The sequence below is a fragment of the Mustela erminea genome, chromosome X (genome assembly GCF_009829155.1).
Source record: "Mustela erminea isolate mMusErm1 chromosome X, mMusErm1.Pri, whole genome shotgun sequence".
Taxonomy (NCBI): Eukaryota; Metazoa; Chordata; class Mammalia; order Carnivora; family Mustelidae; genus Mustela; species Mustela erminea.
Window position 1 is genome coordinate 20,157,909 of NC_045635.1, and position 21,536 is coordinate 20,179,444.

The 21,536-nt window shown below is 38.9% G+C and overlaps 1 protein-coding gene across 1 annotated transcript in view; it reads left to right on the forward strand.

Moving 5' to 3' along the window:
• The window catches only part of POLA1 (DNA polymerase alpha 1, catalytic subunit), a 302,939-nt gene that overhangs the window by 131,724 nt on the left and 149,679 nt on the right, over positions 1 to 21,536 (forward strand). The window contains exons 32-34 of the mRNA XM_032329645.1: positions 4,012 to 4,186; positions 18,443 to 18,621; positions 20,334 to 20,465. Coding sequence (XP_032185536.1) covers positions 4,012 to 4,186; positions 18,443 to 18,621; positions 20,334 to 20,465 — 486 coding nt within the window. The remainder of the gene's footprint in view (positions 1 to 4,011; positions 4,187 to 18,442; positions 18,622 to 20,333; positions 20,466 to 21,536) is intronic.

Genomic DNA, 21,536 nt, shown 5'->3' on the forward strand with positions numbered 1-21,536 from the left:
TGGATGATGTACATAACAAATGATTTAAGTACATGGACAGGAATCAGCACTTGACTCTGTCTCCCTCCTAGGGTTACCCTTGATTAAGAACTGTTACAGAAAGCCAATTCCTGCAGGAAAATATTTCCATAAATGTCTGACTCGCTCAAGCCCTTAATGTGCTTTGCATATTGCCTCTGACAAGTCTCATCTCAAAAAAACAATTTTCATATTATGCAAATAAAGATTTTGGTAAATAGGCTAGCTTTTTTTCACTTGTGACTTCACATACATGGAAAAGCTCTTAGATTATTAATGACAGGAGCAGATGGCAATATAGCTTTGAAAAATTAAATAGGTTCCATGAAATAACATCTAATAATGAAATCCAGTCACAATTATGTTTTGGCTAAATCTGGAATGGAGATGTATGGTAGTGTGATCGATAGATTTAAAAGTCAAGGTTATGTTCCTTGGTGTCTAGATATTAGGTATTATGATCTCTTTTTCCCAGGTCTTATTGAGCTAGTAAAGCTCAAAAATTGCTGATGCTGATACAGTACAATAAATCCAATTTGATGTGTTTTCAACATTTTCCCCATCCACTGGTGCTAGGCCTTAACTTTCTTGCTTCTTAAAGCTATAGTTCGTGTTTCTTTTGTTTATGCTACTCATTGTATACCAAGAAAAGCTGTGGGACTTTTTTTTTAAAGGTTTTATTTATTTATCTGACAGAGAAAGTGAGATCCCAAGTAGGCAGAGAGGCAGGCAGAGTTGGGGGGGGGTGGGGAGGGGGGAAGCAGGCTCCCCACTGAGCAGAGAGCCCACTGCAGGGCTCGATCCCCAGACCCTGAGACCATGACCTGAATTGAAGGCAGAGGCTTAACCCACTGAGCCACCCCGGCGCTCTGAAAAGCTGTAGGACTTGAATTTGCCTCTGTCCCCTAACAGTGGGCCAGGCCCACTTTGAGCACATTTGTGAGCCAAAGCTCCCTACCTCTTTTGCTTTTAAGCACTCAAATTATTCTGTTTCTTAACACAGCCATATTTTTAGAATTTTTTTTTAAATGTATGATGATACACTTTGAAAAGAACAATACTGCTCTAAGCAAAGGTGCCCTCCACAAATAGCCTGTTTCCTAGACAGGTTCTGTTTTGTTTGAAATTTATATTTAGACTGTAGTACTCTAGTGATAATTTATTCTGACTCTACATTCAGATGAGTTCAGAGAGTAATTTTTTTGGTGTCAGATTTACATTGTAGTCCTTCAATTTGTAAAACCTATGTGATTTGCTGAGACTTAGATCAACTTCCACTTGTTGGTTAAGTTTTAAGCCTCAATTATTAGCAACTTTCATTAGACATAATAGCATAAGTTGTGCCTTTAACATAATTGTTTTAAGGGGGCCACTTGTCACCCATTAACTTTTTTCCATTAGTTTCCTACTAAAGGTGACGACATAGTTTTGCAGTCAAATGCTCTACCACTGAGCTATACCCCCAACGACATAGTTTTGAATGAATTGACTGCACCTGGTTGTCTCTGTGAAGTATGTACTTTGTGAAGTTCACAAATTAACTACATAGGCTCTTCAAGGAAGACCAACATCGCTTCTTAATCTGATTTTAAAGGTGTACACCATGCGTTATTGCATATATCATCAGATCTTGCTAGGTTTGAGAATTAGGTCTGTGAGAGATGTATGTTATGTCATGGCCTGGATGTTTTTCCAACATAGCACAGCAAAACCTGTCTCACCAATTCTTTTGACTTTAGTCATGTTTGGGCTCAGATTTTTTAAATACAATAAGAAATATGGTTGGGTCAGTGTTAAAACTGGTCCTTCATGTGGTTATTTAAAATAAAAACTTTCTTAACTGAGGATATGCTTAGAAATTTTCAACTGCTTTTTTAAAAAACTTGACTTACTGTGAGAACATCGTGTATTGATATATTGGAAAGTAATTCACATGCTTTTAAAAGAATTTGGCTGTAGAAATTTTATTTTCTTCAAAGATATTATTTATTTATTTGAGAGAGAGTGAGTGAGGAAGCACAAGTTGGAGAGAGGGGCAAAGGGAGGGAAAAGCAGACTCCGTGCTTAGCGGAGAACCTGATGGGGAACTCGATCCCAGGACCCTGAGATCATGACCTGAGTCAAAAGGCAGACACTTAACTGAGTGAGCCACCCAGGTGCCCTTGTGTAAATTTGATTTTTATTCACCATTACAAAATGGTAAACTTAACATTGCTATATAATCTTTATTTTGGGGGGGTCAGAGAGAGAATCTCAAGCAGGCTGTACACCTAGCACAGAGCACAATGCGGGGCTCGATCTCCTGACCCCGAGATCATGACCTAAGTTGAAATCAGGATTCAAATGCTCAACTGACTGAGCTACCCAGGCACCCTTCAGTATTGCTAGGACAGACCAGCTTATTTTTTTTTAAAGATTTTTTATTTTTATTTATTTGAAACAGAGAGAGATCACAAGTATGCAGAGAGCAGGCATAGAGAAAGAGAGGAGAAAGCAGGCTCCCCGCTGAGCAGAGAGCCCTATGAGGGCCTCGATCCCAGGACCTTGAGATCATGACTTGAGCTGAAGGTAGAGGCTTAACCCACTGAGCCACCCAGGCGCCCAGGACAGACCAGTTTAAAAAAAAAAAACAAAACAGTCCTGTAAATTGATCAGGTTTCCGGTGTTAGTTAGTGAAGTCAGTCTGAATATAGTTGAAGTGTGTAAAGACACTGCCCAGGGATTTTTCACCCTCTGTTTGTCATTGACTGTCATCTTACGCCCATCTAATAATTCAGACTTCGCAAAGGGCAACAATTAAAGGTGATGAATTCTGCCTAATTTCTTTTACTGTGTTGTGAACTCCTGAAATAATTATTTGATAAGTCTTTTAATCCACGGTTTGCTTTCTAAGTATTTCATTATATCCTAGACCATGTAGGACCTAGTTGATAAACATCCCAGTTTGTTTCCATCAAGACCCTTGCCAGAGAAGGGGGTCCCTGCCTCTAGTCTGAAGATAGCAGTGTGCGAGTAGCCTCTGCTTTGGGCTGGGTGCTGAGCTGAGAAGGGGCCGATTATAGCAAGAACGAAAGAATAGGGTTCATGCTATCTGTTTTGCAGAGCAGCTTAGCACTGCGAATAGTCAAAATTGACTAGTCTGAATATTAAGTTCTGTTGTTGTAGATAAAGAGTGGTGGAGTGAGTTGTCAGATGTTGGCCCAGTATGTGATAACTTTTTTTTGAATCACAGATGATGGTGACCTCACCCACAGGGCTGTATATGGACCAGTTACATAGAATTACACAACTTTATTAAGAGGAAACCTTTGAAAAGATCCTCTTCAACCCATCTACCTTTCCTTTCCTTGAGGAGAACCGTGTAAACAGTGCAAAATGGCATATCCTTCATTCCGCTGGCCAAATATTTTGCTTCTAGAGCATTACCACTCCACCAAGATAGCTCATTAATTTTATTTCTATCTATTATATCTTGTATATAAGTTACTACTCTGTGGGTTTCATACCCTTTCTTTCCCCTTGCTCATTTGCTTTTCAATACATAAAAAATATGACCCCTGGGGCCCTTTAAGATGAGATTATGACTAGAATTCTTGCATGAAGGGATTGTATTAAAAGGACCACCCATATTTTTTCTCATCATTCCTAAAAGACCTTTCTGACTAGACTAGTAGTTAGCAAGTCTTCCAGTGTGCTTCTGTGAGATGGCAGGTGGAATTATTTAATCTAGTCATGCCATCTTGTTGGTTTCATGTTTCAACAAAAAATAGAACGCAACACATGCTGGATTTACATTCTTGGACAGTGGGTGACGTGTTTTCCTTGACCTTCTACTCTTAGATACATATGAAATGTTCACCAATAGGTCAAAAGGACTTTTTGGTGTTTGGAATGAATATATAAAATTTGAATCATCGTCCCTCTTTGGGGGCAAGCATGTTTATAGTGTGACTGAATTTCCTACAGCTTTACCTGTACTATGTCCTTTTGTAGGATGGGTCAAACCTCACTGCAGGTCAGAGGGCCTATGCACCTGAGCAGCTACAGAAACAGGACAATTTAACTATTGACACCCAGTACTACCTGGCTCAGCAGATCCACCCAGTCGTGGCTCGGATCTGTGAGCCAATAGATGGAATTGATGCTGTCCTCATTGCAACATGGTTAGGTAAGTGCCGCCAGCTCACATAGGCTTTTAGCTGGCTTTGCCAGCACCCACAGTCTTCCCTCACCTGTTGTGAGCCTTGTTTATGGGTATGGTGTGTGTTGAGCACTTCTTTGTTTATAGTTGGGCATTTATTTTTGTGGCTGGTTGGTTAATGTCTACTTCTCTTCAGAGACTGTGGACCCCGTATGCTTCCTACCTCTATAGCCGTGTGCCTGCCCCACAGTAGGCACTCCGTCAGTAAATGCCAAGGGAAGAAAGGGAAGGCAAGAGAAGGAATGAAGACATTTTAGCCACAGTTACAGGGTCTGAGCTTACATTGTTGTGGCTTTAATTGGTGAACTTCCATTAATAAGGAGATTGATGGTATTGTGATGGTTTATCTTGTCTCTGTCTCTAAATGTATTTTTGTATAAAGTGAGAATACGCAGCTTTTTTAACATTAAAAAGTTTAATTTTTAGTATTTGTTTCCCTGTGAGTATCCTATTCTTGCTTTATTTTAAATTCTTTGAAAACTAGACATGCTGTTACCTTCCAGGAATTAGCTGATTCCTAATTTCTCATCATCCCAAGAGGTGCTGGTCAACTCTAAAACCTCAGCATTTTTTAACTTGGCACCAGATAGTTATCTCATGCTTAGAAATATATTTCATTACTTGCTCTGATTTCATTTCTGGATGACCAGCATGTCAAGAGTTACATTGATTTAAGATGTCTACTCTATCCCATTTTACGCAAAGATGAATATTTTTAGAATACTGCCCAATAAAGTCGTTAGATGGCACCTCACTTCCTATAAGTCTCACAGTCTTTAACTCTGGCAGTTGCAAACTCTGACTCTGGAACTCAAACCTGTATTTCTAGCCTTCTTTCTTAATCGGTGTACTTAGGGATCCCCTAAATAAGTCATTGCTCATTCTGTCCCTGCTTCATGGAAAATTCTCCCCCTCTTCTCATTAAAATGTCTGGCTTAGACATGGGCTTTGACCCCATAGGGACTTGGGTTTATATGCTGGTTCTGCTATTCACAAGCTCTGTGGCTTTTGCAAACCTCTAAACCTTGATCTAAGCCTTGGTTTCTGGAATTGTAAACTGCAGTTGCTCTGCGGGAGCAGGAGAATGATGCACGTGCAGTGCTCGGCGCAGGCCTGGAGCAGAAAGATTACTCAGTGTGTGTTGTTAGCAGCCACTTCCCACTCTCTTGCCAGGCTTCTGCATACGTGTGTCCACACTCCTCCAGTCCATACGATTTGTACATAGTTTCACTGAAAAGAATGAAATTTTGCCATTTGCAACGACACGGCTGGAGCTAGAGAGTATTGTGCTAAGTGAAGTAAGTCAGAGAAAGACAAATACCGTATGATTCTACTCATGTGGAATTTAAGAAACAAAACAGATGAACATAAGGGAAGAGGGGGAAAAAAAGAGGGAAGCAAACTGTAATAGATTTGTAGTGATAGAGAACTGAGGGTCGATGGACGGAGGTAGGTGGGGAATGGGCTAGATGGGTGATGGGTATTAAGGAGGATGTTTTGTGTTGAGCACTGGGTATTGTATGTAAGCGATGAATCACTGAATTCTACTCCTGAAACCAATATGACACTATATGTTAACTAACTAGAATTTGAAAAAAAACTGAAAAGGAAACATTTATACATAGTTAGTGCTCACTATGCATGTGTGGACTGGGATTGGACACATGAATAAGTCATGTTTGCCATCCTGTCCCTGCTGAGTATTTTTCTGAGTTCCTGCCTGTCAGCCCTGACTCCCCTACCCCCACCATTGTCTTCTCTGGAAGTAGAAACTCATTTTTGATATTTGCCTAAGCAAAACTTAATGAGGAAGATAAAATCTGCTACCCAAATCGTCCTAAAATGTGTTCTCCAAGTTGAGTTGTGTTTGATGACGCTTATACATCCTCAGCTGGGAGGAGGGGAGTGTAAATGCTCAATACTTCTTAGCTTCTTCCTTATTTCTTGCCCCTGCCTTGGGTGCTTACTCTGTGGGATACTGTAATAAGTACTTTGCATATGTTATCTAATTTAATCTTTGCACCAGCCTTCTGTTCATTCCATCTTACAGGGAAGGAAGCCAAGGCTTAGAAAGATCGCTAACTTCATCTTGTTGCATAGCTAGTAAGTGGCTGGCTGTGGTCAGATGGAGACCCAGCTGTCCATGATTCCACATCTTGTGCTCCTCACTACTGTGCTGAACACGCTACTTCCTGTTCTTCGCTCTGAGAGCCTCCAACAGAGGTCCCTAAGCAGGCGTGGATGTGAAGTAGTGGGAGCTTCATTTTCTTTACATTCCCTCTTCTCCCCACTGCACCCCCTGGACCAGTAGCCACCGCCTCCCTGGCCCCCAGCATAAGCACCCAAACCCCCTGAGTGGAGCCATTTCTCTAAAGAGTACATCTCCCCAGTTTTTCTGTTTGCATCACCAAGAACCTGGCCTAGAGACTGAGTGCTACGCTTCACTTCCTTGGTTTTAAATTTCCCAGTGGCCCAGTGCTGAGTAGGACTAGACGGAACAAGCGCCATCTCACGAGGAACATGTCAAACTAAGAGCACAGCCTTGTGTCTGAGCCAGAGAGCAGTCGAGTGAAGGGTGGTGGAGGCTGCCCAGGGGTAGCCTGATGCCTGCTCAACACTGGTCACAGAGGGGACCACACTGATTCTGTTGGTTGTAGAGTCATATTTAAGATAACTACAAATTAAACAGTGGGCAGATTTTGACTTGCTTAAGGACAAACTTTATCCTAATTGCAGCTGCCTTATAGGACCAGTTTTCAAAAATGATTTTCAAAGCTGGTAGCCTCATGAGGCTGGTCTTCAGAGGGTTCATGTTATTACTGACCAGTCTCAGTCCACAGTGGGAGCCGTCCATGCTTGTGCACAGTCTTGCCCGGTCCCCCTCTGCCACCGCCCCCTCCCCCCCTGCCCCGGCCTGTAGGCTCCTGATGCCAGGTAGCCAGTCAGAGCTCCTGGAAGAATCTGTGTCTTCAGCTCTCAAGCAGTTACAGCTACACACCTTTTTATCTTTTTCTGATTTTTATCTTTTGCCACTTGATAGCAGTTCTTACAATGAGGACCTGTAAAGTTGTCTTCACTGTGCCATCCCCTGCTCCCCTATTTGGCCGCTTCTCCTGCTGTACCTCCTGCCATGACCAGCGGTATTCACCCATCTACCGGCATTAGTGCAAAATCCTGGAGTCCTTTCTCTCGCCCTTTGTTCCCATACGAGGTCCACGTTAGTGGATTGCAGGACAGCAAGTGCCAGTTACCATAAGGATCTGTAGAAAGCGTGAAGGTCTCCAGGCAGCTCTTTGCAGGCATTTGCTCCCTACCCTATGCCAGAGCCACATTGTGATCTGCATCCTTTATTCCTCCACCCCAAGTCAAAAACCATGGTGGCTGTTCTTCACTAGAGGATTTGAAGCCCCTGTTACCAGTTCTCACTTAGCCTGTGGTTTTAGAGAGAAGGAGGGAGGAGGTGGGAAAGTGGTGGGGAAGTAAGGGGAGTGTTAGGGGGTACATGGTTTCTAAGAGGTGCAAGCTGTAGGCATAAAATTACTGTAATTTGTTTTTAAAATTCTAAATCTGTTTTCTTTATATTAAAAAAACTGCAGTTAGTGAACTGACACTGTTAAATAAGTTGAAGTGTACAAATGTATACATAAAATACAAGCCCTCCAACTGCCTAATCACAGACATAAAATAATTCTCTTGCTTTTAATGTAGTTTTTATCTTTGACTAATGAAATGTATTACAGTGTTGAAACTTCAGTGAAGTTTGATACTTTGTCCTTTTAGTCAGTACAAAGAAATCAGGAATAATGGCATAATTTCATTTAGGAAAATTATTAAGTTCATGATTTTTTATTTTTAAGACTCTTTTGTGGAGAACAAGTATATTTTTCAGCTACCTTTTTCTTTTTCTATTGCTTTTATACTGCTTTCTTGAAATGAAAGGCAAGCATCAAGTGTTGGTTTTATCCTGTGGCTTCACTTTGGAAATTCTCCGACTATTTTTCTCTCTATCAAGACACCTCCTGAAGTCTGTCTGGTGGCATGTTGCATGGCCAGGTGTTCTGTATGGGAAGGCCATTTTAGTGAAAGGGAGAGAGGATAGTCTATTAAATAAGTGAATGAATAAGTGTGTTGAATTGAAGGAGAATAATTTGTTCTCTCTAATAACTAATGGTCCTCATTATCCCACAGTAAAATGTGTATCATTTTTCTGAAACCCATGTAAGATTATTGCTGTTGGGCTTAAATAAAGCAAAATTTTACTCTTTTCCGTCTGTGAATGGAAAAAAATATAGTATTACTCTTCTTACACAATAGCCCAATGGGAAACATGGCCACTAAAACTTGGAACTCTTAGCTTTTGTTCTCCAGATCGTAGGGTTTTTTCTCCTCTCTTGTTCTAATGAAAACTCTTTATCGTCTGTGGAGGAAATATTCACAGTGTGCTTCAGCATCCAAATAGTCTTCTGTACCTGGCAAAACAGGCCAGTGATAAGGATAGTCTAAAGTTCATCCTTGAATTTCATCCTTTAATAAATTTATATTTCATGCATAACAGTACTTAGAATTACATAATTCATCCAATGAACAGTGATTTGTGTAATAGCTGTCAAGTATATTTCTTCCTGGTCACTGGTAGATTGCAGGCACTTGGCTAGCTGGGCAGTTTTCTCACTGGTCCTGAGAAACTGGATTTTGGGAGAACATGAGAATTTAGAATTTAATCTCTGAAAGTAGGGCTTAACACAAGACAACAGGGTTAACCCAGGGTCTTCCTGGATTAAATCGGAAAGTAAAGATTCCCTTTTTAAAAAATGGTCCCATACCACAGGGGTTACAGAAGGCATTTTTTTTTTTTTTGTCAATAGACAGGGTCCAGTAATATCCAAGAAAAAGTGCAGCAGCAGGCCAAGCAGTATTGGAGGTGCTTTTAGCAGGCCCAGGGAGACAGACGTACAAAAGATGCTGGGGGGAGGGTGGGTAGGTCACAGGTGGTTGGGAATAGGGTGATAGCACCCGCACATGCCTCAGGTATTTCTTTGTGATAAGACTCTCGCCTTTTTCACAGTTAAGCTCTTAGAAGGACGTACACACATGACCATCATTTGCAAACCTTAAATATTTTCTATACCATAATTAATAAAATTTTAAAGAGCACACCAGATGCAAAACAGGATATTATCTTGTCAGCCGATAAGAACCATCTCTTCCAGGATGGAGCGCCATTCATTCCATTCACGTCATCAAATGGATCACACTCCCAGCCCACTTTTGCATTCATTGAATAGATTAATGTTGAAGACCTGCTGTGCTCAGCATCATAGTGGGCACTGTGAGGGAGATGAAGATGAGTAAGCCATGGCTCCTTCACTCAAATTACAGCCCAGTCCATTTAGTCGATTTCACTGTTGTGGGGAAGTCTAGTGGACAGTACAGTTCATGTCCCAAAAGAGGTAAAATAGAGGATTTCAGGTACTCAGGGGAAGCAGAGACCACTTGTGGCTGGGGCCAGCAGGGAAGAGTTTATGAAGGTATTGGGATTTGGGTCATTACGGGAATGCACTTTGAAGAAGCCAGTGTGGCCTTGGGAATGGTTGCCTGTTCCCACCTTTCATTAGATCTTCTAGCCCATTGCTGAATGGCCGGGGCCCCAACCTCCACGCTGGTGACCCACTCCATGTGGCACATGAGGGCCTACAGTGACACTGCTCACCTAAGTCAGGCAAGAGACCCTGGAGACTTTGAGCCAAGCTGGGGCATGTTTAGGATAATCACTGGGACTAATACTGTCCTGGTTTTGTAACACTTGGAATTTCCAGGAAAAAATGGGAATTTCTCTTATTTATAAGTTAGGTCAATTTAAAAAAAATTTTAACTTCATTGAGAAATAATTAACAAATATAATTAAATATATTCAAAGTGTACAAAGTGATGATTTTATATACATTATAGAATGATTACCAAGATCAAGAGCATTAACACATCTATAACCTCACATAGTTTTTATAGTTAATTTTTTTCACTATGGTGAGAATACTTAAGGTGTACTCTCAGGAACTTTCAAGTATTTGGTGTAGCACTAGTAACTATAGATCAAATTTATTAAAAGATTTTATTTATTTATTTGAGGGAGGGGGAGAGAGAGAGCATTGTGGGGGGGAGCAGAGGGAGAAGCAGACTCCCTGTTAAGCAAGGAGCCCTGTGGGACTCAATCCCAGGACTCCAGGATCATGGCTTGAGCACCAACTGAGCCACCCAGGTGCCCTGTAGATCAAGTTTTTTAAAAAGATGCATCATCGGGCACTAGGTGGCTCAGTGGATTAAAAAGATGCATCATCTTAAGTATACCAAAATGGCACTTACTAACACTGTGTAGCCTGTAGAAAAATGGGTAAGACATAATAAATGAAAATAGCTGAACACAGCATTGTATGCAGATTAAAACTATGTTAAATATATATGTATGAATAAGCCCGGAAAAGGTGAAGGTGGTGAATTATAGCTTCCTTCTTGAAAAAGTAATATTCTTATTAAAAATAAGACAGTTTTTACAAAATCGGAAGAAAAAATGGTTAAACAATTGCTAACTTCTTTTTTTTTTTTTTTGGTTCAGTTACTAATTTCTAAAAAGATGTGTTGGGGTGCCTGGGTGGCTCAGTCAGTTAAGTGTCTGCTTTCAGTTTAGTTCACAATCCCAGGGTCTTAGGATACAGCCCCATATCAGGCTCCTTGCTCTGCAGGAAGCCTGCTTCTCCCTCTTCCTCTGCCTGCCTCTCTGCCTACTTATGCTCTCTCTCTGTCTCTGTCAAATAAATAAATAAATAAATAAATAAAATCTTTTTAAAAAATAAAAATAAATTAAAAAAAATAAAATATTAAAAAAAATTAAAAGTGTCTAGGGACTTCCAGCCTGGGTGCTTCCCCCCCCCCACCCCCGCCACATATTTACCAACGTGGCTGGAAGAAGAGGACTTTGTTGTAAGAGCAGCAATCCTTGGTCTATTATTTTGTGCTATTTTATTTTCCAAGTATTTTTTCAGCATACATTTAGCATCCTCACTCAGGTTTAAAATTCGGAACGAAAATACTTCCCAAGTTTTTTCCTGCCCAGAGGTATATATTTCATTAAGTTAAAGTTCACGTTTAGAAAACGTGAGCTACCATCAAGTGGTATATATACACAATGGAATACTGTGCAGCTATCAAAAAACTGAAATCTTGCCATTTGCAACGACATGGATGGAACTAGAGGGTATTATGCTAACCAAAATAAGTCAAGCAGAGAAACCCAGTTATCATAAGATCTCTCTGATATGAGGAATTTGAGAGGCAGGGCGGGGGGTCGTTGGGGTTAGGGAGGGAAAAAAATGAAACGATGGGACTGGGGAGGGAGACAAACCATAAGAGACTCTTAATCTCAGGAAACAAACTGCGGATTGCTGGGGGGTTGGGGGTAGGGAGAGGGTGGTGGGTTATGGACACTGGGGAGGGTATGTGCTATGGTGAGTGCTGTGAAATGTGTAAGCCTGATGATTCACAGACCTGTACCCCTGAAGCAAATAATACATTATATGTTCATTTTAAAAAGCTATTAAAAAAAAGCTATCATCAAGAGCATTAAAACAATTGTGTGAGGTCATGAGGGTAGCTGCACGTTGGGATTTTTTTTTTCCTGTCAACATTTTGGGAGTTGCCTTCTGAAGGACAGTAAAAATCTTGGGAGTTTACTTAACTTAAAGGTTTGTATATTATTTTTTTTTAAATACTCAGAAGTTTTCCGTTTGTGTTATGGAGAGGTTTATTTTTGCCATGAAAGGCAGTTTCAGGTGTCTGCTACTTGTATAGTCACTTGTTTATTTTGAAATTGGATCTACAGTGTTCCTAAAATGTTTTATTAGGGAAAATTCTAAACGTGCAGTAGTAGAGAGAATTGCATAAGAAGTCCCCAGGTGGTCATGACCCAGCTTCAGCAGTCTGCAACTGTGGACAAATCGTATTCCTCTTTTCCACCTGCTCTGATTATTTTGAGCTGAAACCTGGATACCGAATAATTTTACCTGTAAATACTGCATTTTACAATTCTGAAAGACAAGGATTCTCCCCCCTTTCCAGCATAACTACAGTATTTTCATCACTAGTAAAAAAAAAAATTACTTCATCTCATCAAATATCTAATAAGCGTTCATATTCCCTAGTTGTGTTAAGGGTGCACTTCTTTTAAAAAGCTCCCTGTTTGGATTAGAATCTAATCTGCTTCCAGGTAATATTTAATCTTCTCTTTTTAAATTCATCCTTCCAATTTACTTGTTAAGAAACTGAGGCTAAGGGGAGGTGGTGGTATGCTATACAATTTCCCTTATTCTGGAGTTTGCCAGTTGCATCCTACTGGTATGTTTTAACATGTTCCTCTCTTTCTTGTGAAGGGGTTGTTAGAGCTAATGACTTTACTGTATTTCAGTTCAGTTTCTTTTAGTTTTTGCTAATAATGCTTCCTGGGTGATGGTGTGCACATCTGTGAGGAGGTGCGTAATGTATGGCTGGAGTCAAACACATTTGGACACAACCTCACAGGTATATCATAACTATTTAGTACTCATTTTCTCACTTTTTTCAACCTGAATTTTCTGGTGGTATAACATATGTTTGGAAAACGCACACAAAACCTAACTGAACAGCTTGAAAAATTTTCACAAATACATACCAGTGTAGTCAGCCCTGAGCTCAAGAAACCTGTATCATTAATAAATCCCCATAAACCCCCTCATGCCGCCTCCTAGAAACTATCCTCTTCTCACCCCAGAAAATTACAGGCCTGATTCCTGACATCGTAGGTGAGGTTTTCTTTCTTTCTTTCTTCCTTTCTTTCTTTCTTCCTTTCTTTCTTTTTTAAGATTTTATTTATTTATTTGACAGACAGAGATCACAAGTAAGCAGAGAGGCAGGCGGGGGGGGGGGGCAGACTCCCTGCTGAGCAGAGAGCCCGATGCAGGACTCGATCCCAGGACTCTGGGACCATGACCTGAGCGGAAGGCAGAGGCTTTAACCTACTGAGCCACCCAGGCACCCCAGGTTTGCTTATTTTTGAACATGACATAAATTGTGTCTTTGCTCTTTGTATCTGACTACTTTCTTTTCTGTTACATTTGTTAGATTCATCCAGTGGTTGTCCTTCATTTCTGTGTAGTATTTCACTGTGTGACTGTACCAGACTTGATGACTGTCTAGTGTAGGTGCACCTGGGGGTTGTTTCCACATTTGTGTGATTAGGAATAGTGCTGTTTTGAGCATTCTTGCACCTGTCTTCTCTTGGACAGTTGCATGTATTTCTGTTGGGTGTGTACTTAGGAGAATTGCTGGGTCCAGGGGTACATGTGTGTTCAGCTTTAGTAGATACTCCTGATTTTCCAAAGTGGCTCAACTGATTTATACATTGTACTCCACCTTCGTAGCAACCCTTGGTGTTTTGTGTCATTTTCCTTTAATGTGGTAGCATAACGTTGGGATTTTAATTTGTATTTCTTTGATGACAAATGAAGTTGGGCATCTGTTCACATCCTTTATTGGCCATTTGAGTATCTCCTTTTGTGATGTGCCTGGTGAAATCTTGGTGTACTTTTCTATTGGGTTGTCTTTTTCTTGTTGATTGGCAGGCATTCCTTAGATATTCTAAACATGCCTCCTTTGGATATGTGTATCACAAGCATCTTCTATTTGGCATTTTTTTTTCAAGTATAATTTACTTGCAATGAAATGCTGCTATCTTAAGAGTATCATACATTCTGTTTATCAAAACATAGAACTTTTCCATCACCCAGAGCATTCCTATTTTTTTCCTTCTCAGTCAGCATCCTCCTCGCAAAAGAAATCACTCATCTTATGTCTCTGACCATAGGTTAGTTTTGCCTATTCCGGAATTTTATATAAGTAATTTTCTACAGTGTGTGCTTTTATGTTCAGCTTCTCTCACTTAGCATGGTATTTGTGAGATTTGTCCGCCTTGTGCCATTTATCCGTGGTCTTTCTTTTTCTTTAGTGAGTAGTACTCCATGGGAGATTTTACCAGTTTATTCTCTTCATTATCCTGATGGGGGACATCTGGATTGTTTACAATTTCTGGTTATTATAAATAAAGCGGCTATGAAAACTTTTGTACAAGACTTTATATGGATATAGCACTCACCTTTTACAAATTCGTTAAGTATTTTTTCTTTAATCATACTACTTAGTTTGTATATTGTTCTCTAAGAAGTCCAGGCACATTAAAGCCTGGATTCATGCAAAATACAAATGATTTGTTTCCTAGAAGAAATTTTTAGAAAAAAAAAATTCACAGTAATATTCTTTTACCTAGCATAGTAGCTTAAGTAATTATTACAAACAACTGCTTGGGAATATCAGTTTCTCTCTTTGCTCATTTGGAATTTCATTCGAATGGATTTTTTTCCTTCTTCCCCACTTGTACGGACATATGTAATTGGCCTTACCATAGTTATTTGCATTTGCAGTAATAGAGATCTTGTCCTTTGAAAGAAAATTACTTGGTCCAGTGCCTCAGCCTCTCAACTGGATACCTTGAATTCAGAACAGTTTAAATAATCCTTGGAAATGGGGGCAGGTGAACATTCAAAGAACAGGCATAGCTTACAATATTATGAAGTACAATGGTAGAAAAATTAATTTTGTGCTACATGTCACATTGGGGGTATGTGTGCTAAATAGCTGGTGATCTTAAGTAAAAAAACAGTACTGCTGAGCTCATCCACCCCAATGCCTATGATATTACTTTCTATAAATACTTTTTGAAACATGAGAACTTTGATCTTGTTGCCAAATTAATGTGAGATCCTATAAATTTTCTAATTATAAATGACAGTATTTTAATCTCATTTCACTTTCCTTCCTGTTCCCCCCCATTCCGCCCCAGCCCCCCCCCCCCAAAATGGTGTGACTGTATCCCTGCAAGTCACAGGATTGAATTAAAGCACACATCATTTCTGTTTACTGCAGGGAGAACCACGGCTCCTCTTCCCCCCAGATAACTACTGTGAGACCCAAGTAGACTACTCTTTTCTTTATTCTGTACTGGATCAAATGAGTGTAGTTACCTGTCAAAGCCAGGCTAATAAAAATGAAGTTCCTTTTCTCAAATAGGGCATAAAATTTGTTTCTTTAAGTGAGTTGTTCAGAGAAAGCTCTCAGAAGAAATACGGAATTTGGAATTCAGTTTTGCGTGTCTTCCTCAAAAGATGAGTATGATTACTTACTGTATGGTGAGCAGTTTAATATTGATTACACAGTATATGTGACACCTTTGATCATTAACGTTTTGCTTTAATGTCTTTTCCAATAACAGTGTTTAATTTTGGAGGGATAATTACAAATGCAGTCCCATGTAGCTAGCCGCTCTATTTTGCACATCTTAAAATTTAGAATCTACCTCTAGGTGGCAGCACCAGATACTTTTTTTCCTGTCTCACTCCGGCCTTAATGAGTTATGGTATAAACAGTAAAACTTTTAAGTTCTCCCGAAACTTTGAAATAAGCTGCTTGTTGCCAATTCCGTGAGGATTTGGAAACATTAGTTCCTATGTTGAGTAAATTTGGGGCTTGTTTAAGCCTAGATTTTGACCTTTTAAAGAAAGAATACAGCAGCAGTGATCCTTATTTTTTTAACATGACATTATATGTTTTCATAAATAGATTTAATTTAACCCTCTTTGATTTGCCTGTTGGACTTATAATTGTCCTCCCAACAAAATTACCTTTCTATGACATTTTTATGTAAGTAACTTGTAGAGGGATCATTATATACCCAATATTTTACGGTAACTACAGTGTCCCCTCCCTTTATAAAATTTATCATTGATCTATGACCAAGAATGCCGCGATGAAACCCCTTCTCTTTAAAAAATTCAGCATGATAATCTGAAGTAACCTGCTATGCCACTTGGCTTTGTTACTGCCACGGGCAGATAAGGGTTGTTCGTGAAATTGGACATTAGAGATTTCCTAAGGCCTGATTTTTTTCATGACTTTAGGCCACTTGTTGGGTATTTCCCCATAAGCAGAAAGAAGGCCCTTGTCCATTTTTGGCTTACTCAGCAGGCAGGCTCCCCTGTGGCCTCAGGTCCACTAAATAGGCGGAGGCTGGGAGGGCGGCCTAGAGAGAGCCTTCATTGCTTCCCTGCTGCAGGTTGGCCCTTTCTGGGTATGTGCAGAACCAGTGTTGGTTCATTCCTGGATTTTTGGAATGTGAAAGAAGGCCACCGTTGAGAAAACCTTTGCTTACTGTTTTTCTTTTTCCTTACTTTTTGAATAGTATTGGTCTGAGAAATTGAGGAATAATCATACCATCAGAGAAAAGGTGAAGTTCTTTTTCATAATTATTGATGAAGCAAGACGTTATGTGAATACAGCTGGACTCACAAATTGTTTGAGGAATTTGCAACTGTTACCCTTCACTACAGAGAAGAAATGGTCTCATTCACCGATGTGGCCTTTCTCACTCATTTTCTTTGCCTCTCTTTGTCTTTAAATGGGGAGGTAGATATTCTCACACTCTTCACTAATTTGCTGTTTCTCTTAGGGGATAGGTTATTTGTAAAATAAAAAATGTATAGTGCGTCTTGGGGCCAAGCGACCTCAGTTACAGTAATCTATGTCACTAAACAATGTTTTTCCATTTGTTTTTAATGTGTACTTTTTGTTTTTATTGTATGATCAGGTTAGGAAATGCTGATTTCAATTAATTCCTACAAAGAGCAGCTATTAACTTGCTCTGCAGTCTGAACATAAGTTCCGTATATTTTTTCAAATGCAAAATCGAGTAAATATAGTCTAGATTAAATGATGTTCATCTACTATTTTATTTTTTCACTCATACGGTATTTATTGCATGCTTATCACATGCTGGGCAGCACTGAAAGAGGTTCATCCTCTAATGTCTGATTTAAACTTCAAAAGTGCCTGGTCGGTGACACTACCTCCATTTCGTAGGTGAGAAAATTGAGACTCTTAGTCTCTGGCTTTTTGTCCTTTGTTCAGCACCTTTCCACCATGTCAGTCAGCCTCAAGTGTAGATGTCACTTGAAAATTGACCAAATATGATTTAGCATCTTGCCACTGAGTTCTGAATACATCTGTTTGATTATCTACCTATGCAGCTATTGTTAGAGTTAAAACAGTTTTCAGATATTTTTGGTATTTGAATTTTTTGGTCAATGACTTTTATATTGCTTATTTACCTTTATGCTATAATAAATATGATAACTTTCCTTAGATTTCTAAAAAGCCTAGAATTCTTAGGGATTGCTAAAGGGTTATTTCAAGGAAGTGTTTTGAGATACTGTGTATATTAATTACCTTTACATGTAAATTCAAATGGTATATTTTGACAGATAGGCTTTGACTAAAGGTAAATAAAATTGGCTGGCCTAAAAATGTTTCTTTAAATAGTTTGTGGAAACGAAGTAGCATAAACTACCTCAATCAGTGCATTGATTGATTTCTTGTGTCATTTTGATTGAAATATGGACAGCATATTTCGTTTCAAGATTATCGGGAATGTTTGGGCCCACAGAATCTGTAGATCTATTGTTTTTGCACATATTTTAAATTTCTGAATTCAGAACACCAAAAAAAAACCATGTCGCGTTTTGTCTCAGATGCTGCTACTGAATTTTAACCACTGAATTAGATTGCACCCTACATGCTGTTAACTACTGAGCCAAGATGGAATCGACCACTGCATTGAAATCAGGGTTAGCAGTTGTATCTGCACTTGAAGGAGTTGTAATAGCGTTGAACTTATTTTCTTTAATGGGATTTTTATTCTCTATTTTCAGTTTTAATAGTGAAACTTTGATTTTTAAGAGATTTCTTAATAATACTGCACATTTATTTGAGATTCTCCCTGTAACTGTAAGAAGATAATAAAACCATCCTATAGAAGTAGTTGCTTCTGAACCCAAACATCTGGGGGCATATCTGCATTGCATTAGTGCATTAGTGCTGTTTCCTTGTTTTATTTAATAAAGTGATCTTTTGTAAAAGGAGAAGTCAGTTGTCCATGTGATGTGAGCCTTTATCTTGAGTTCAGATGGTTGTGTATGTGTGTGCATGAATTTAAAATCGTTCCTTTGTGGGCTTTCTTCTTTGGGGCCTTTTTTGTGTACGAGAATTCAAATAATTGTACCTCTCAATTTGTTTTTTCTTTTACATTAATAGGACTCGACCCCACCCAGTTTAGAGTTCATCATTATCATAAGGATGACGAGAATGATGCCCTACTTGGTGGCCCAGCACAGCTCACTGATGAGGAGAAATACAGGGACTGTGAAAAATTCAAGTGCCCATGCCCCACATGTGGAACAGAGAATATTTACGACAGTGTCTTGGATGGTTCGGTTAGTTGGTTTTTTTTTGTTTCTTTTCTTCATTTTGTTAGCCAACTAGCGTAGAGGCCTTTCCTCTCCCACTGAATGTGTAAAAAGGGAGGAAAATGTTGCTTTCACGTGTTTAAAGAATTTTAGCATCATGTGAATTCTACCTTCAGGACTTCATTTCTGCTTGAAAACTCTGAGTATGCTGTGCTTGAATATTGTTTTTGGCTTCCTAGAGTGGTTGCTTGGCCTTGGTTTTCAAATGGAATCTCTTAAAAATTCTAAAGTACCTTAAAGTATTTTTTATTGTAATTCCTTAATTAGTAACTTGTATTTCCCCATTCCCAGCCCCAATTTATTAAGACTTAGAGCAATATTTGCCTTTATCTTAAATCAAGTTAATGGGAACTAAGTGTTTTTGGAAAGTTTTTGTTTATCTTTACACATCCCATTTGCCTCCTTTTTGACAAAGGTACTCTGATTATCTTTTCTGCTGTCTTTGCATGTCAGACATTAAAAAAGTCACAGGGAGACATTCCTCTGCAGAAGTACTGCCAAAAAATGTATCATTGACCTTGGATCAGAACTTGAAACTTAGCCAATTTACTTGATTCAACTGCAGTGTTATACATGTACTAGCCATTGGCAAATGAGTAGGCAGCAGAACTGTGTAAAACCTTGAAACTGAAAGAAAATACATCCTTTATCTAAATTAAAAGTAATTATTTTAAGTTAATTTGGACAAACAGCAGATGTTTTGCATTTTTTTGAATCAAAACAAAGCAGTCTTTGGAAGCAAGTGCAAGGAAGAGGCAGACACAGATCAGCAATACTTGCTAAATCCTTGAGTTTTGCTTCATTACAGCTGTAAATAAGATAGTTAATTGCATGGAGGCTTGACGACTTGCAGATGGGCTAACTGTGGAAGAGCCGATGTCAAGCTCTGAAATCTCTTCCACCTGGAATTGCTTAGCGTGGCGGGTAGGGTTATGTACCAGATTGGAGCAGGAAACCAAGATGTTTAAGTATCAAGAAGGAAAACAAATGCTCCAGAAACCCCAACAGTTTTCCTATATATTCTATTTGCTTTGTTTTTGCTTAAAACAAAACAAAACAAGAGGTTTTTTTCCAACTACTAATAGTTAATTCTTTCAAATTTCACTCTTCTTGCCTTCCCTTCCCCAAATAATTTTCATTTGGGGGTGGTGGAGAGGGAGGATTACAGAAATCTTAGATTTTCTAAGGAGGCAGTTTAAGTGCTTGCTTTCTGGTGCAGTACTTAAGTTTTAGGCTTTAATCTTCAAATTAAGTTGCCCATATGAAAGGAAACTAATATCATCAGTGCGCTTGCTCTGTCTTCAAGTTTGGAATGAAAACGTAAGAATTCAAAATTTGGATTCATATCTCTAAGAAGAATGTTTATTTCCAGTGGTTTTCAGAGGGAAAATTATTTTATCCATAAAGTCTGTCATATATTGAATGTAAAACCAGAAGTGATTTCAGGGTTTTCCCTTCAACTTGAACTCCATTATTATGGTGGCAACAAGGCAGGAGGTTCGTGTGACTAAGGGGATCTTTGAGAGGACCGTTGTTGAAAAAAATAGGGTTAAAAGCTCACTAATAAAATGAATTAAGAATATTGCACACCAGGACAGCATGTTAGTTTTTAAGCACAAAAAAACCTTTTCTAGCCTTGGAGTAACCTTTTGTGTATTTGTCTCTTCTGACTTCCGTAGGGAACTGATATGGAGCCCAGCTTGTATCGCTGTAGTAACATTGATTGTAAGACTTCACCTTTGACCTTTGTGGTACAGCTGAGCAACAAATTGATCATGGACATGAGACGTTGCATTAAAAAATACTATGAAGTGAGTATCCACAATGAATTTCTTACATATGCAGCTTACTTAGATTTGGGTCTTGTTTTAAAATGAAACAATATGGTTTTGTATTCCTATTTTTTATGTAACTAAAATTCTGAGAAGACTTTGCAGAAAAAGTGTTTGATTTTCTGTTGGACACCTCTTTAATGAGCAGTACTTTAAATAACTGAATTTTTGCTTTAAGGAAAAAGAAGAATATAATCAGGAAATATTTTAGTGTGTTGTTACCTAAGTAAGACTAAATTAAGTGGTCCCTCAGATCTTTGGTCAGAAGAGAAAAAAAAATCAGTATTGTCTGTCTTTGGCACGAAGAGCCATAACATTATGTGTGGTGATTTTTATAACTGCCCACTAGCTAAGACTTTATGTTTCTATGGTAATGAAAACCATTTCATAGCTGTATTGTCGAAGAAAATAAAAATAAACAGTTTTTAAAAGATTCGTTTTACTTCTTTAGAGAGAGAGAGAGAGAGAGAAAATACAAGTGGGAGGAGCAGAGGGAGAGGAGAGAGCATATGGAGAAGATACCTCCCCCTCCACCCCCTGTGATGTGAGCCCAGAGCCTGACCCGGAACTCAATATTACGACTCTGAGATCAAGACCTGAGCCGGTTGGACACTTAACCGACTGTAACACTCAGGCATCCCTAAACGTTTTTAAACTTTAAATGCAGTTTGTCTGGCATTTTAAAGAGAATGTCTGATTTTTTAAGTATATACTAAAAATGCTAGAACAGTGAGTAAGCTCTCTGCATTAGAAAGAAGGCTTTTTTCGAAGTATTTGTTTTGGTTTTAACATCTTTCATAGGGATGAGGTTTTTTCTTCAAAACTTAAAATTGAAAAAATCACGTACTTCCCATTTGATTTTTCTTAGTGTTTATGTCATTTGTCATCTAAACAAAATTTCTATTATGTAAAAGCTCAGTGTAACTTATTTAAAGAAACTACATTGGCAAAGCATTTCCCAAAAATGCTCAGATTCTATTAGGTAAAACCCATGACTTTGATCAGTATCATCCTTTAATATCTACTTATATTAGTTAACATATATAATGT